At 38.7% G+C, this 18,194-nt stretch overlaps 1 protein-coding gene across 1 annotated transcript in view; it reads right to left on the bottom strand.

Moving 5' to 3' along the window:
• The window catches only part of map3k12 (mitogen-activated protein kinase kinase kinase 12), a 48,426-nt gene that overhangs the window by 3,739 nt on the left and 26,493 nt on the right, over window positions 1–18,194 (bottom strand). Inside the window, exons 11-13 of the mRNA XM_057824880.1 lie at window positions 7,158–7,884; window positions 7,008–7,075; window positions 4,297–4,594 (exon numbers count right to left, since the gene is read on the bottom strand). Coding sequence (XP_057680863.1) covers window positions 4,297–4,594; window positions 7,008–7,075; window positions 7,158–7,884 — 1,093 coding nt within the window. The remainder of the gene's footprint in view (window positions 1–4,296; window positions 4,595–7,007; window positions 7,076–7,157; window positions 7,885–18,194) is intronic.

Below are 18,194 nucleotides of genomic sequence, written 5' to 3'. Positions count from 1 at the left end.
AGAATGTTCCTGTATTTGGCTGCATCCATCTTCCCGTCAATTTTAACCATCTTCCCTGTCCCTGCTGAAGAAAAGCAGGCCCAAACCATGATGCTGCCACCACCATGTTTGACAGTGGGGATGGTGTGTTCAGGGTGATGAGCTGTGTTGCTTTTACGCCAAACATATCGTTTTGCATTGTGGCCAAAAAGTTCAATTTTGGTTTCATCTGACCAGAGCACCTTCTTCCACATGTTTGGTGTGTCTCCCAGGTGGCTTGTGGCAAACTTTAAACGAGACTTTTTATGGATATCTTTGAGAAATGGCTTTCTTCTTGCCACTCTTCCATAAGGCCAGATTTGTGCAGTGTACGACTGATTGTTGTCCTATGGACAGACTCTCCCACCTCAGCTGTAGATCTCTGCAGTTCATCCAGAGTGATCATGGGCCTCTTGGCTGCATCTCTGATCAGTTTTCTCCTTGTTTGAGAAGAAAGTTTGGAAGGACGGCCGGGTCTTGGTAGATTTGCAGTGGTCTGATGCTCCTTCCATTTCAATATGATGGCTTGCACAGTGCTCCTTGAGATGTTTAAAGCTTGGGAAATCTTTTTGTATCCAAATCCGGCTTTAAACTTCTCCACAACAGTATCTCGGACCTGCCTGGTGTGTTCCTTGGTTTTCATCATGCTCTCTGCACTTTAAACAGAACCCTGAGACTATCACAGAGCAGGTGCATTTATACGGAGACTTGATTACACACAGGTGGATTCTATTTATCATCATCTGTCATTTAGGAACACATTGGATCATTCAGAGGTCCTCACTGAACTTCTGGAGTGAGTTTGCTGCACTGAAAGTAAAGGGGCCGAATAATATTGCAAGCCCCACTTTTCAGTTTTTTATTTGTTAAAAAAGTTTAAATTATCCAATAAATGTTGTTCCACTTCACGATTGTGTCCCACTTGTTGTTGATTCTTGACAAAAAAATTAAATTTCATATCTTTATGTTTGAAGCCTGAAATGTGGCGAAAGGTTGCAAGATTCAAGGGGGCCGAATACTTTTGCAAGGCACTGTATATATATATATATACTGTATATATATATATATATATATATATATATATATATATGTATACACACACATATTAGGGCTGTCAAAATTATCGCGTTAACGCGCGGTAATTAATTTTTTAAATTAATCCCGTTAAAATATTTGACGCAATTAACGCACATGTCCCGCTCAGACAGTATTCTGCCTTTTGGTAAGTTTTACAGCAAGGTTTTTTGTGCTGTCTAACAGCGAACTCTTGTGGTCGCTTTGAGACATGGTTTATTGCTTTCTTGCCAGTTCAATATGGCTGCACGACGTCTCGGCTGACGCCTACGTTGTAATGTTGTGCATATATGATCCTTGGACAAGATTTGTCCGTAAGTATGGTTGTTGTAAAGAATGTACATATTATGTTAGTAAGCGAAATGTTATATTTTTTGTATGAGACGCTTTTTGTTTATGTTTATTGAACCTGTATAGTGTGCTAAGCTAAAGTTGTTGCTAATGCAATGCTTGTGTATTTTTTTTTTTTGTAGTTTCCCTACGGTCTAAAGAGGACAATGGTTTGAGGCCATTTTATTAATAAATCAGATGAAAAAGAAAGAAGTCTTATTATTAAGCCGTCGTTCACTAGCTGTTTAGCTTTGGAAAAAGTAGACGCTTCGGAGTGAGGACAGCATAGACAGATTTAAATGACAGTAGAGTGAAATGCCCACTACAGTCCTTATGTACCGTATGTTAAATGTATATATCCATGTTGTGTCTTATCGTTCCATTCCAACAAATTATTTTACAGAATATATATATAATTTACAGAAAAATATGGCATATTTTATAGATGGTTTGAATTGCGATTAATTGCGATTAATTACAATTAATTAATTTTTAAGCTGTAATTAACTCGATTAAAAATTGTAATCGTTTGACAGCCCTAATATATATATATATATATATATAACTTAACGGGCGGTAATTAATTTTTTTAATTAATCACGTTAAAATATTTGACGCAATTAACGCACATGATTAAAAAGACAGCAGAATAATGTCCGCCTGTTACTTGTTACTTGTTTTTTGTTGTTTGGCGCCCTCTGCTGGCGCTTGGGTCCAAATGATTTTATGGGTTTGGGGAGTGAGCAATGTGTAATGACATCAACAATGGCGAGCTACTAGTTTATTTTTGATTGAACATTTTACAAATTTTAATAAAACCAAAACATTAAGAAGGGTTTTAATATAAAATGTCTATAACTTGTACTAACATTTATTTTTTAAGAACTACAAGTTTTTCTATCCATGTATCGCTTTAAGAGAATGTTAATAATGTTAATGCCATCTTCTTGATTTATTGTTATAATAAACAAATACAGTACTTATGTACCGTATGCTGAATGTATATATCCGTCTTGTGTCTTATCTTTTCATTCCAACAATAATTTACAGAAAAATATGGTATATTATATATACATGATTTGAATTGCGATTAATTACGATTAATTAATATTTAAGCTGTAATTAACTCGATTAAAAATTGTAATCGCTTAACAGCCCTAGTATTTATATATATATATATATATATATATATATATATATATATATATATATATATATATATATATATATATATATATATATATATATATTTGGGCTGTCAAAATTATCGCGTTAACGGGCGTTAATTAATTTTTTAAATTAATCACGTTAAAATATTTGACGCAATTAACGCAGATGTCCCGCTCAGACAGATTTAAATGACAGTACACTGAAACGCTCACTTGTTTTTATGGAGTTTTGCCGCTCTCTGCTGGCGCTTGGGTGAATGACCATCTCGCATATTGCCTCAAACAGATTACATCATATGAGGCCGTTTATGGACATTAAGAGTGAAGAGAATGCCACCGGCCGCTTGGGGGCAGCGCCGTTCCATACTCATGTTATTTCTTCTAAACGTGGGAGAATTAGTAGTTGTGAGACGTTTATGCTGTATTCACAATGCAATGCAAATTGCTGTTTGTACTCCACACATATTTCGGTAAGTTTTCTTTCTTTTGTGGCAATTATGTGTCTCTTGTTGTATTTTGGGTAAGATATGTACAAATATGTGTTATACAGTAGAGGCGAGTGGACACAGGCATTCTTTGGACCGCGCCGTTTATTGGCAGCTCCTTCACAACAAACATACAGTGGGGAGAACAAGTATTTGATACACTGCCAGTGTATCAAATACTTGTTCTCCCCACTGTAAGTATCGTTTAGTGAAAGCTCAACAAAAATAATATTCCTATCTCTCCCCAAAAAAATAATGTTCACAAAAAGAAAAGCACTTCAGTCTATAGTAATGAGGCCCTATTCTGACACACAGTTAAACAACAATGAAAAATGAACTGGCATTCCATATCAAAATAGCTATGCAAAATACACGTAAAACTTAGACTTTGGTCACTCTATTTTTATTATTGTTATTTTTATTCCTCTTATTATTATATTAACTCTACTTTTGATTGAAAATTTTACAAATTTTATTAAAACGAAAACATTAAGAGGGGTTTTAATATAAAATTACCATAACTTGTAACTATAACATTTATCGTTTAAGAACTACAAGTCTTTCTATCCTTGGATCACTTTAACAGAAAGAATGTTAATGCCATTTGTGGATTTATTGTTACAATAAACAAATACAGTACTTATGTACAGTATGTTGTATGTATATATCCGTCGTGTGTCTTATTTTTCCATTCCAACAATAATTTACAGAAAAATATGGCATATTTTAGAGATGGTTTGAATTGCGATTAATTGCGATTAATTACGATTAATTAATTTTTAAGCTGTAATTAACTCGATTAAAATTTTTAATCGTTTGACAGCCCTAATATATATATATATATATATATATATATATATATATATATATATATATATATATATATATATATATATATATATATACATATCAAAATTATATATATAGACACGTATCTCATGGGAGAAATTCTTAAATTCTTAATTCTTAAAGTAAATTTTAAAGCAAGTGATTTTGTACTTTTACTTAGATACTTGTACTTTTACTTACAGTACGTACTGTATCTGTGCTTTTACTTGGGTGAAAAAAAAAAAGTACTTCATCCACCACTGATCAGAAGGGTGAAGGCCTTTTTATTTTTTATACAAGAATTTTTAATCCCACATGCCCTCCATTTCTGGAATGACCCATCAGTCACATTCATGGGGAAGGAGACATGCGCATATCTAGAAATGCATTACCTCATTTGGATTCTGGTCGCCTTCCAGCTTTGTTTTGGCCTGACCCAGCGTTGCGTCTCTCTCTGACAGGCCATCGGAAGCCTGAGCAGGATCTGTGTTGTCTGCTGGGATCTCTGAGCCCTGAGAGAGGAGGTCATCACTGCGGTAGTCCAACCTGTCATCCGTGTTGGTGCTGACTACATCAGGCGTGCCGCTGTGGGAGTGGTCTGTAGTGTGGCCCTCCTCGCCATCCGAAACGGACAGGTTCTCTGAGCTGAAGGTTGACACTGACTGACACTTGGTGATGCTTGTCGGACGTCTGAGGAATGCGGGACGGTAAGGTATTATAAAGAATAGAGTGTGAAATCAAAAATACACTTAGAAAAGACAATTTCTAGTAAAACACTGGCACTCTGCCAGTTGTGGTTGTCAATATTGTATTATTAAAACCTGTAAAATAGACGTAAAGGCGGTATATTGCTTTGTTAACATTTTACCGTAGCATTTTGTAGATTAACACTTTTAACTAATGGTAAAAATAATTAACCATAAACTTCATAATTGTATTGACGGGTCACATCCGTCAGCCACAGTGCAACGCCTTCAAGTAGGGCCTGTCCTACAGTCCTCTTCAGTTATTCGCAGTCGGTCACAGTTAGTCAACACATGCAGGGATCCAATGCCGGATTTAGGTTGAAAAGTACAAAAGCTGTACCGCATACAAACAGAAAGGATTGTCTCAGGAGTGATTTGTTCGAGAATTCATGGTAATTATTATATTTTTCGTACCATGCATGCATTTTGAAATGTTGTGGAAAAAATCAATGGGAGAAATTAGCCGCTACAGCATTGGCATTATATTTCGCAATATTTACGTAAAATAACTGCGAACTGCACTTTTTTTTTTTTTTCTTTTAACCAAGAATCGAGAATTCAGGGATTTAAGCATTATTCACAAGAATTTTCAACGCATAAAATTCTTTGTTTACGTATGGCGGCCGGTAATTTCCTTACTGACTATCCTCATATTTACGTAAAATTTACGTAAAATAAGTGCTACCTGCACGGTTGTTTTGCTTTTAACTAAGAATCGAGACTGTTTTACATCCGTATCTATAAAAAAAATTAGGGATTTAAGCATTTATTCACAAGAATTTTCAACGGAAAAAGCCCTTTGTTTACACGTGGCCGTCATTAATTTCCTTACTCACTAGCCGTCATTGCACTTATCTCATTCCGTACTCTCTAAACTGGGATTTAAACCCACACTGTCATCTTCTTGGCAGTTGAGTGTGCTGATTTACTGAGCTACTAAAGATCAGTTGGAGCAGACGCTGTGTATGTTATGACTGCACGGTTTTGAAAAAAACATAATTGTGATTTTTCTGAAAACTATTGCGATTTGCTATTTTTTGCAATGATGAGTCTCTCATAAAGTATGCTGACAAACATGAGAAGATGTGACAGGTCAGGGCTCCCATGGGATGGGCTGACCACTTCAACATGTGGAACATGGCAGCTCTACACTGCTGATGCTACAAGCATGTACTTTTATTACGAGTACTGTAGCCTATAGTTTTCTTTGCAGGCTTGCAACACAGTGCATGTGATGTGATGACCAAAAGCGAAATCGCTTTTGGTCTCGCGCATTCGTCATTTAATACTCCTGTCACATCTGTCTGAAAGAGTGTGCAATCTAAGTCACATTTATAAATAATTGTTTTGGGTGAAAGAAAAAACCTAACAAAAAAGCCTACCAAATTTGAACGAGTAAAAACATTGCTAAGTATATGTACACTGCAAAAACACACCTCCTTAAAACTAGTTCAATTCCTGTGTTTTCAGTGTAAATCTACCAGAAATAAGTGGAATTATCTGCCAGTGCTTCAAGTACATTTTACTCACTCTTGAAATAAGAGAAATAGCGACCTGAATATAAGCTTAACAGATTCATTTCAAGCAATAAATTTGTGTATTTAATCCTTAAAAAAAGTTTTGAAATGTCAAATGTTCTTCAAGAATACATATTGTTCAAAACATTATATGAAAGCAAAATGTTCTTGATTTAGGTAAAAAATTACCAACTTTTAGATTTATGGGCTTAATAAGAACAGATACCGTATTTTTCGAACTATAAGTTGCACCAGTCAAAAAATGCGCAATGAAGAGGAAAAAAAAAAAACATGTAAGTCGCACCGGAGTATAAATCGCATTTTGGGGGGAAATTTACTTGATAAAATCCAACACATAGAACAGATATGTCATTTTGAAAGGCAATTTAAAATAAAAATACAATATAGAACAACATGCTGAACAAGTGTACAGTATGACAATGTTACATGATGCATGAACAACGAAATACGTGGCCGGTATGTTAACTTAGCATAGCTATTAAGAGTTATTTAGATAACTATAGCATAAAGAACATGCTAATAAGTTTACCAAACCATTAGTGTAACTCCAAAACACCAAAATATCATGTGTAATGATATAATAATGTGTTAATAATTACACACATAAGCCGCTCCAGAGTATAAGTCGCACCCCAAGCCAAACTATGAAAAAAACTGCGATTTATAGTCCAAAAAATAAGGTAGTTATATTTAATTAAAGTATGTGGGGATAGTCTGATGCATTAATTTGACTAGATTTAAGAAAAATAGTCTGATTGAGATGTAAATTTGCAGTGTGTAGATTACCGTAAATATGATAGGATTTTTTTAGTCACTCACCGTCTCCGTGGCAACTCAACCTCACTGTCAACTTCACCCTCCTCCTCTTCTGACGACACCCCACGCCTCTGCGGCCGTCATAAGTAATATATATTGTTGAATAGATAAACACTCCCCGGGACATTGTAATTACAGATTCTGAATTCTTACCTGTTTTCTTGTAATAGCTGCCCTGTAGAGAATGGCTGAAGGTGTGAGGTGCTGACTCCCAATTCCCCCTGAAGCACCCCTGGGCAACCTTACGCTGCCCGCCCCATCTTCTTTATCCTCTCCCCCATCATGGGATAGACGGGGAGATCCGAGAGATCCACGCCCAGCTGCTGCCCCCCTCCCACAAGGTGAGTCGGGGCTGCTCGAGAAGGGGAATGACGCAGCATCCTCGCTAGGAGTGTCACTTCGCGGGGGAGTTTCTGTGAGGTCATCCAAACCGGTGACCCCCACCTCTGATTCTGTTAATCCCACAGAAGCGCTGAGACTTCCACCTCTTTCTAGCGCACCTCGAGGAGGATCCTCTTTTCCTTGGTTGCCCACCTCAAGTGTGGTACAGATCAGGTCAGGGCTAGAGGATGATATCTGCCTTTGCTGCTGCTCATGGTTGAGACCCCGCAGTGCTGCAGAGGGCTCCAGAAGCTGCTTGGAGGAATCAGACGTTGAGCTATTAACATGGACCACTGATTCTTTATTGGGAGATGAGTGATTGGCTTTAAGTCCTGCCAGATCGCCACTGCTGCCTTTTCCAGGCTTGCGGTGGCGGGTTTTTACCCTCCGAGCTCGATTGGGAGAAGTAGAGCTTCTAGTGGGGCAGGATGGGATAGTGACTTGCATTACAGAGGAATCCATTTTGGGAATGATTACCTCAGACTTCAGGATGTCTGGCCTGAAAGAAGGGAGTAAACACATGACAAAAATGAAATCTACAATCCTCATTAGTGCTTGGTTTAATACATGCGTCAAATCAAATGTGTATTAGAGATGGCCTGTAGTGGCGGGGTGTCAAACTCTTGTCATAGGCTTAATTGGGCTGCCACGATTTATCAATTAATCGGCGACTAATCGATTATCAAATGAATCGACGACTATTTTTTTAGTTGATTAGGAGAAATGTTACTTTTGCAAGGAACATGAAGTCGAAGCACATAATTTACTTTTGTAAGCCACCAGTGTTGGTAATAACGGCGTTTCTAACGGCATTATTTTTGTAGTTGTGAGTTATCTAATGAATTACTTTTCCCATCTTTGCAACGCTGTTACCGTTACTGAGAATGTGAGGGGGCGCGTTTCTACAATTTGGTTGAATGAAGCCCGAGTTGTTGAGAATTGATTTTGTTACAGCTGCCTGGTTAAAACAGGACGTGAGGAGGGAAGGGGGTGGTGACGCTGTTGCAAATGTGATGATGATTAGCTAGCTTCTGTCGCATTGCACTACCTCGTTTAAATAAACTTCCCATTGTTGAGAGCAGCTTAACTCAGCGGTGGGGACCAGTGGCGCGGGAAGTGGGGTCCTGAGGGTTCTGCAGCACCCCCTTGTTTTGGGAAGGCGGGAAAAAGTGTTTTGGTAGATTTTTTTTTTATTTTAAATAAATAAAACATATTGAATCAATAGCGTAAAAAGAATATATATATATATATACATCAGGGGTCGCGTTACCCGAATATTTTCCGTCGTTGACCGATTTTTTAAAACGGTGACGGAAAAAACTGAAGTCCATCCGTCATTTTGACCGGTTGTAATTCACACCCCAGACCACAGGGTGGCGAGTGAACAAATTAATTAGCTATTGTCTCTCTTGATGCATGACTTCGTTGGCCTTACTCTGAAAAATGTCAAGGCAACTGAGTGTCCGAAGTTTCTTCAAAAAGCCCCAAAATGACGATGGTGTTGATAAAAGAGGTGAAAAAACAGGGACTGCACAAGCGGGCACGCAATTCAAGTCCATGCGCACCAGGAGGAAAGTGTGAGACGACGTTCAGGCCACAGCAGGTGAACTGTTAATTTCATTGCTCCGTATGCTACATATGGCAGGCTACCTACATACTGGGGCCACAGTCAGCTGTTCTTGTCACTGCGGAGAAAAAGTTACATATTCATCTGCTTGATGTGTGATGGCACAGTGTGGATTCTCTGTTAAGCTTGTTCGGACAGAATATTAACGTAAAATAAATGATAACTAAATACTATGAATATGTTGAAGCGGTATGCAATGTTTAGAGTCTTGTTAGCTGTAGGCGCACTATCCTATTCCCCTCACTATCCACTCGCGGGGGCCTTCGCTTGTCAGTGACGTTCCTTATTCTCGCTATATGATTATACAACTTTAACATTTGTTAATAATACGCTCTGTGTGTAGTATCATCCATCGCTTTTCCTTTTCAAATGGGCACTTATAAGCGAACGCAAGAAGTAACAACGGGAACATTTTTAAACAGGCATTTCACGGGAGAGCATTTCGACTCTTCGGCCAATCATATAGCGAGGGCGAGTGGATAGTGAGGGGACCGCGCGCGGCTCTTAAGTGTCTCTGTCACGTGACTGTCGTAGCAGGTGTAGGTGCACTATCCTATTCCCCTCACTATCCACTCGCCCCCGCTCGCCCTCGCTATATGATTGGCCGAAGAGTCGAAATGGCTCTCCCGTGAAATGCCTGTTTAAAAATGTTCCCTTTGTTACTTCTTGCGTTCGCTTAAAAGTGCCAATTTAAAAAGAAGAAGCGATGGATGATACTACACACAGCGTATTATCAACAAATGTTAAAGTTGTATAATCATATAGCGAGAATAAGGAACGTCTCTGACAAGCACAGGCCCCCGCGAGTGGATAGTGAGGGGAATAGGATAGTGCACCTACACCTGTAACGCGCTCGGCCAAATGGACACACAAGTACGGAAGGTGAATTATGCCAAAAAAAGGGTCTCCACAATGTCATTATCATCATTCTAAAAATTTAAGTGACGGGTAAAAATAGATTATGACCGGATTTTTATGACCCTGTCAGTCAAAATGACAGACAACGAAAAAGTCTAGCGCAACCTCTGATATACATATATATATATATATATATATATATATATATATATATATATATATATATATATATATATATATATATATATATATATATATATATATATATCTTTTTTTTTGTATTTTAATAACATGGTCACCACCTGATACCTTTCTTGCTAGCAGGTCATGTTGTATAAGCTGCTATTGGAGCGGTAAAATTAACTATTGACAGAGGAGGTGTTAACATGGAGCAAAAATGGATTAGTGAATTATTATTTATTTATTTTTTTAATCAAAAGCAAAATATTCTAAAATTTAATTCGAGGTCGAAAATAAAGATGACTATTGTAGTTCATAATAGTGCCCAGCGAGGAAAGGTTAGCTGCAGATTTACAGTAGACCTTGGATAAGTTCAAATAGTTTGCATTGTAGCCATATTATTGTTTGTTGTTGCTGTTGAGCTGCCGCCGTGCAGAGTGCTGTTGGATATTCGTGTGCAATTTATTTGAGCGTTGTGAAAAGCGGGTGTTAAGCCGAGGCTTATTGGACCTTTTGGTTTTCAAATGTGTTTGTGTGTCACTGCGCCGTCTAGCTGCGGTGACTTGCATTATAATACAAGGGCGCTTTTATCTCCAATACAAAAACTCCAACACACACTGTAGGTGAAATTGAACACTGCCCTTATAGTAGCCTAATAGTAGTACGTTGAGTCGTAGTACTATCCAGAAAACATGTGTACAGAGATCCCTCATTTTTTGTGGTAAAACGGTACCAGAACCCGCAGCGATAAGTGAAAAACCACGAAGTAGCGCAATTCCGCCCCAATTTTTTTTTTTGTGTTCTATGTATTTATTCAGATTTAGCATTGGAAAGAGAAGCACACTGTATAAGACGTTTTTTCACTTTTCCCCTAAAGTATAATTAAAGTATATATATTTTAATCAATGTTTGTTTAAGAACGTCAAATGTAATAATTATGATAGGTTTTGAACATTTTACTGTTCCACCGAATTATTTTTAAACAAAAATAAAGTAGTAGAAAAATGCATGGCTTTATTAAAAGCTTCATTAAGTGAGTCTACTCAAATCCGCTCAAGGGAGTGAGTTGCCACAGTAACTGTTTAACAAGTTAAACGATGATTGACGCATGCAGCGCTTTTGAAGTTCGTGACTCTTGTAAGATCATTACAAACATCTGTCCATCATCGTTAACTTTAATAAGCAACTCCAGTGCACGTGCACTGCCTGACAAACAAAGGGCAGGGAGAGGGAAGGAGGTAGGGAGCGAGAGTGAGACCACGCGATAGGCTCGGGACAGCTCATCTGTATTTTTTTAATTGAAAAAAATCTGCGATGGACTGAGGGCGCGAAGTTTGAAGCGTGAAGTAGCGAGGGATCACTGCACTGTCGTTGTGCACGTCATGTATGGAGGAAAAGTGCGGGCATGACAAATTTGGACCGAAACAGCTGTTTTGGGATGGGGAAAAACAAAATAAGATCCTCAGCACCCCCTGCTGTGTGTGACTTCCAGCGCCCCTGGCGGGTACTATCAATGCAAGCTGTCCCATCGAACAAATCTACCATAACTTTTGACACGTTTATATTAGATACTTTGATTGTCGAAACACTAATTAGATTATGGGTTGCGGTGGGAGATTTTATCAGGCATATCATATCTTATAAATGATATTGCAGTAGCATAAATATAGAGTATTTAAACAGATTTATAATGTCCTTTAAATAAGACTGTTACTAGAAGTAGTATATTTTAGCAGAATTAAAAGTTACTTGAAATAATATTCAATTGTGATTAGCATTTTATGATAGGCTTAGTGGTCAAAAGGCACTATAAAATGAGTATACCTTAAAAATATTACTGAACAACAACAACAACAGCAAGGATGTTGTAGTTGAAATGGTAGCCAACTCGACAGACATTTGTCCTGTGATTACCCTTGGGGGGTGTGGTTGTGATGAGCATGTTCGATAGTGCTTTGATATCAATTCGATGAGGAGACTAAATCGACAGAACTACTATTCAGCACTACTTTTCACTCATTGAAATGAAAGGTAAGTTAGTTAATGGTTAGTTTACATTTCTGTTTTCTTAACAGAGTAATATATTTGATCCAAATAAATACCAAATGTTCTAAAATACTGTATATAGTGTTTATTTTCTTCAATCAGTTAATATAATCATCTTTGATGTGAAAGTTGTTGGTCAATTTATGATGCAATAATATGTAGAACAATGAAAATAACATCAGATACTTTGCTGAGTATCTAATTACACTTACAATGAGGTAACTGAGTTACTAATTACTTTTTGGGTGAAGTAATTTGTAACTGTAACTAATCATGTTTTTTAAAGTAAGATTAACAACACTGTGGCCCATTCAACAAGACGGCTCTGGCCCCGGGGCCTTGAGTTTGAAACCAGTGCTGTAGTGCAGTGGTCCCTAACCTGCGAGTCGTGGACCGGTACGGGTCCATGGCACATTTGCTACCAGGCTGTAGGGAAATCACTAATTTATTAACGACTGCAATCTGGCCTGTGCCTCTTGACACATCAATATCCCTGTCTACTCTATAGACTAATCTGAATAAAGATAGGTCACCATCTAGTGGTTGGCCGCAATTACTGGGGTGTTTGCACACCTGTAGCAGCCCAGCGCCAGTCAAAGTAAACAGTAACTTTAGCTGCTTTTGGCTGTGTGCTGTGGGCGGCGACGTCTTTGGACAGTTTTTTTACGAGGAAAAGGCCACCTTTTGAGCCAGACGTGGAGCCTTCAACTAAATCCATTCTGCATAATACAGTGGGGCAAATACTGTAAGTATTTAGTCAACCACCAATTGTGCAAGTTCTTCTACTTGAAAAGATTAGAGAGGCCTGTAATTGTCAACATGGGTAAACCTCAACCATGAGGGACAGAACATGCAAAAAAAAAACCAGAAAATCACATTGTTTGATTTTTAAAGAATTTATTTCCAAATTAGAGTGAAAAATAAGTATTTGGTCACCTACAAACAAGAAAGATTTCTGGCTGTCAAAGAGGTCTAACTTCTTCTAACGAGGTCTAACGGGGTCCAACGAAGCTCCACTTGTTACCTGTATTAATGGCACCTGTTTTAACTCATTATCGGTATAAAAGACCTGTCCACAAACTCAGTCAGTCACACTCCAAACTTCACTATGGCCAAGACCAAAAAGCTGTCGAAGGACACCAGAGACAAAATTGTAGACCTGCACCAGCCTGGGAAGACTGAACACTCAATCTGGGGCTCCTTGCAAGATCTCACCCCGTGGTGTCAAAATGATAACAAGAACGGTGAGCAAAAATCCCAGAACCACATGGGGGGACCTAGTGAATGACCTACAGAGAGCTGGGACCACAGTAACAAAGGCTACTATCAGTAACACAATGCGCAACCAGGGACTCAAATCCTGCACTGCCAGACGTGTCCTCCTGCTGAAGAAAGTACACGTCAAGGCCCGTCTGCGGTTCGCTAGAGAGCATTTGGATGATCCAGAAGAGGACTGGAAGAATGTGTTATGGTCAGATGAAACCAAAATAGAACTTTTTGTTAGAATCACAGGTTCTCGTATTTGGAGGAGAAAGAATACTGAATTGCATCCGAAGAACACCATACCCACTGTGAAGCGTGGAGGTGGAAACATCATGCTTTGGGGCTGTTTTTCTGCAAAGGGACCAGGACGACTGATCTGTGTAAAGGAAAGAATGAATGGGGCCATGTATCGAGAGATTTTGAGTGAAAATCTCCTTTCATCAGCAAGGACATTGAAGATGAGACGTGGCTGGGTCTTTCAGCATGACAATGATCCCAAACACACAGCCAGGGCAACAAAGGAGTGACTTTGTAAGAAAGAAGCCTTTCAAGGTCCATTATTGGCCTCTCAACCCCATAAAAAATCTGTGGAGGGAGTTGAAAGTCCGTGTTGCCCAACGACAGCCCCAAAACATCACTGCTCTAGAGGAGATCTGCATGGATGAATGGGCCAAAATACCAGCAACAGTGTGTGAAAAGCTTGTGAAGAGTTACAGAAAACGTTTGGCCTCCATTATTGCCAACAAAGGGTACATAACAAAGTATTGAGATGAACTTTTGGTATTGACCAAATACCAAATATTACTTTCCACCATGATTTGCAAATAGGTTCTTTAAAAATCAAACAATATGATTTTCTGTTTTGTTTTTCCACATTCTGTCTTTCATGGTTGAGGTTTACCCATGTTGACAATTACAGGCCTCTCTAATATTTTCTAGAGGGAGAACTTGCACAGTTAGTGGTTGACTAAATACTTACAGTATTTGCCCCACTGTATGTGGCTAAAAGCTAGCAAACGAGGCAACAAAAAGGAATGCACTGAGAGCATCATACCTCATGGCGGACCGTATTGCTAAAGCTAAAAAACCTTTCACGACTGGGGAAGAACTCATTATACTTGCAACCACGGATATTTGGTGACAAGTTTTAGGAGAGGCCGCTGTTGAAAAAAAGGTTGATTCAGTGTATGGTGAGTGACATTTTCCCTGCACTTGATACACGTTGTTAGCCTCGACGTGTTATATTATATTTACTGTCATTTTGTGCCCCACATTACACCGGTCCACGGTGCAAAAAAGGTTGAGGACCACTGATGTAGTGCATTCTATACTACAAGACCTTGAATGCTTTGCTTGTGTGTTCCCATGTCAGTCTAGACCGGCAAACGCCCCCTCCTTTTCTGTTTTGGTCAATAGCAACAATACCAACACTTCCTTGGCCAAATTCTCCTTTTTTGGTATTCATGGTCTTCAGTATAAGTGAGCAAGTCGGTTGCCTAGGGTGCAATCTAGTGGAGGGGGCGCAAAATTGGTTTAGGGAGAAAACCATAGAAATACTCCTGCTATACTTCCCAAACGTTTTCTAACATTTCAAACACATTTCAATATGCTACACATAAAAAGTTTATTATATTAATTATTTTCAAAATGTCTTAATCTTGTTTTGTTCCTCTTGCATGCTTTTTGACACTATTTGTGGATTTTGTTTCCAGAGTTTAGTCTAATTCTGTATTTTGATTCATTTTGGTTTCATATCTTCCATGTACTGAACATAGTTTGACACCCCCTTTCATAATTCTCATAATTTCATAAAACAATTGCACCGCACTCTGCTTTTCACTATTAGTTATCTCAGTGTATTTTTGTCTTGAGTATTTATTTGTTGTGTGGCGTCATTTTTAAAAAAAAAGAAAAAAGTCAAATATTTGTTGTGTTTATGTAGATCAGGGATTTTTCAAGTGCAAGGCACGCCTCCCTTGGGGGGCGCAATAGAGTCACTGGGGAAGCGTGACACGGTTGTCTATAGAGAGTGAATCTCCCTCGATCTCCGCTTAAACTGTGAGTGCAGTGTTCATCTCTTTCACTTCCACCTACAGTACTTGTGTGAGTGTGGGTTTTCCATACAGGTTCTAGCTATTATTAAAAATAAACACAACACTGCGGGAATATCAGGTAAAGTGCAATTTAAATAGGACTTTAATGCACGGGGGAAGCTTTCATCACTCGTTTCAGCTGAACCATAAAACCTGATGGATGTGCACCAATGAAGTGGTGCAAATACAGTAATAAATATAAAATTAATATTGTCAATTTGAGGGGGTGGGGGGCTCTTAACTACACTAATGCCCAGGGCAGGGATCCCCACCGGGCGGTGGACTGATACCGGTCTGTGGCAGATTTGCTTCCGGGCCGTACAGAAATAATAAATAATTCATAACAACTGCATTCTGGCCAAATAAACTTGGCCTGTACCTGTCTTTTCTGCTGACATAATAATAAAACTGGATAGGATGTCATCATAGAAATCCTTTGGCACTAGGGTTGCCAATAGGGTGGTACTAAATTACAGGATGTCCCGCGCAATCCTGGACTGTTGGCAACCCCAGTTGGAGCTAGCGTCTAGCATCTATTTTTATATCTATGTGCGCTTGTCCTCAATAATGAAGTATGACGTAGGTGCATCAGATTTGTTACCCGAAATAATAAGCCCACACGCTAGCAAAGATGAATAAAAAGCAGACGTCACTGATGAGCCAGAAAAAGGAGCCCACAACCTCAAAAACTTCTTAAAACAGAAAATACCAAGAATCCTACCCAAAAGAGAGCTGTGTCACAACAGGTGACTCGCAGACACAAATTCTGCCTAATATGTGCCCTAAAGCTAGCAAATGAGGCAATGAAGCCTTTAAAGCTGCCGTATAGCATAAGAGACTAAGCAAACTGGATTACTTTGCAAAAAAGCGCAAGCACAAAAGACAGAAACAGCTACTGAGCGGGGTTGTTTTCGTCAACAATGACGATAACGAATATATTTCATCGCCGAACATTTTTTTCATGACGATGACGTGCTAAAAGCGTGGCTTGAGAGACTAGAACATAACAAGACGAGTGCCAGTTTTTGTCTGATGAGACAACTACGACATCGTTTCTGTCTTCAGAATGCGTGACATTTTAGTATTGTACGTGGAGTACGTCAGCTTTCATCGTGGCAGTGTTTGGCTCATGTCACTGAAATGAGATATGCTGTGCCATTCCCTCCTCACTGGAGTTTAGGATGTGTCTCAAATTAGGTTTGCTCCATCTTGCTTTTTGGAAACACGGTAAGATTTGCTTTCTTATCTTGGCAAGAGATAATATGCAATGTTGCTTTTGCCTTTAAAGGTTTGTGCTGAGTGATAATTAGACTCGAAATGTAAATCCTTGCGTTAGCATTAGCTTCAGAATGATGAGCGTACTCTGGCCACTAAAGGAGAGCCATTTGGCTTTTCTGGTCAGTAAGTGAAGAGCAGTGGTTCTTAACTGGGGTTCGATCGAACCCTAGGGGTTTGGTGAGTAAGCCTCAGGGGTTCGGTGAAGGTTAAGAAGTACAGAGCCCTATTTTGTACGCAGACTAAATCGAGGCAAATTGGTGTTTTAGACCAGGTTTTGGACTGGTTTGCCCTTAGTTGTTGGATGTATTGAGCTCATTTTGCCTACAATCACAGATTAGTCCATTTTTTCTTTTATTACAGACAATAGTAGGTGGTTTAATTACCTGGTTTACTCTTAATTTATAGGCTTTATTCCATTTCTTTCAAATGCTAGTCCACTATCTAATGGGAGAAGAAATCGGTTTGCTCAGTGGAAGGTCGACTAGCACTTGATATGAAGAAGTAAAACAGACCTGCAGACAGCGTGAACTGCGTAAATAATTTTTTTTTTTAAGTGTCATTTTACGCCATGAAAATAGTATGTGATGAAAGGATGCGACAATAAAATAAGAATGTAGACATGGAAACGAAAAAAGGAACAGTATGAAATGAGTTAGAGTTCATTTACAAACGTGAAAATCAACATTCAAAAGGAAAAATAATTTCTAGTAAATTAGAAATCTGGAAGAATTTTGAACAGGAATTCACACAGATGTTAGCTTGCTAGGTTTTGAATTCGTAAAAGAATGGCTTTATTATGAAATTCCGAAGGGTTCGGTGAATGCACCTGTAAATCTCATGGGGTTTGATACCTTTAGCAAGGTTAAGAACCACTAGTCTAGAGGATGTTAAACGCTCGGACAACTTTTTTTATTACTTACAGTCCGTGTCTTTTAGGAAGTTTTCTTTGTTTTTTTTTTGTTTTTTTGAGCTCATTCACTTTCTACTACACACACTCAATTTCAGTTCCACTAGGTGACTTTCAAATACATACTTTTGTGTGCATTTATTTTGACTCATATCAGTTTTTGTTAAGCAGCAACATTCTCCAGAAGTAGCAGTACTAGTACTAAACATGCAAACACATTACTAAATAATGATTTATAATAATGTAATGTCTATCACTATGTTCAGCCCCTTTAAGAGACACTCTGGACGTGTTCGCTGTGACGTAAGAGGAAGTGAGCAAGTGGAGTGAGAGAGAATGGGCTGGGAGCTAGTGATAGCAGTCACACCCGCACCAGCCCGCTGTATTATTGTTTTCATGGTTATCACATTAAAGTGATTCAAGCCATCCAGACACCTCTCCTTTCTCAGCCGAGGGCATTCCAATATATAGTTTTATTTATTTTTCCGACTGACACTGATTGTGTGCTGGTGGCCACGTTACATTTATTAAATGATTTATGGTGAGCGGCTAGCCTA

The sequence above is a fragment of the Corythoichthys intestinalis genome, chromosome 2 (genome assembly GCF_030265065.1).
Source record: "Corythoichthys intestinalis isolate RoL2023-P3 chromosome 2, ASM3026506v1, whole genome shotgun sequence".
Lineage (NCBI taxonomy): Eukaryota > Metazoa > Chordata > Actinopteri > Syngnathiformes > Syngnathidae > Corythoichthys > Corythoichthys intestinalis.
This window is presented reverse-complemented; position numbering and strand designations above follow the sequence as displayed.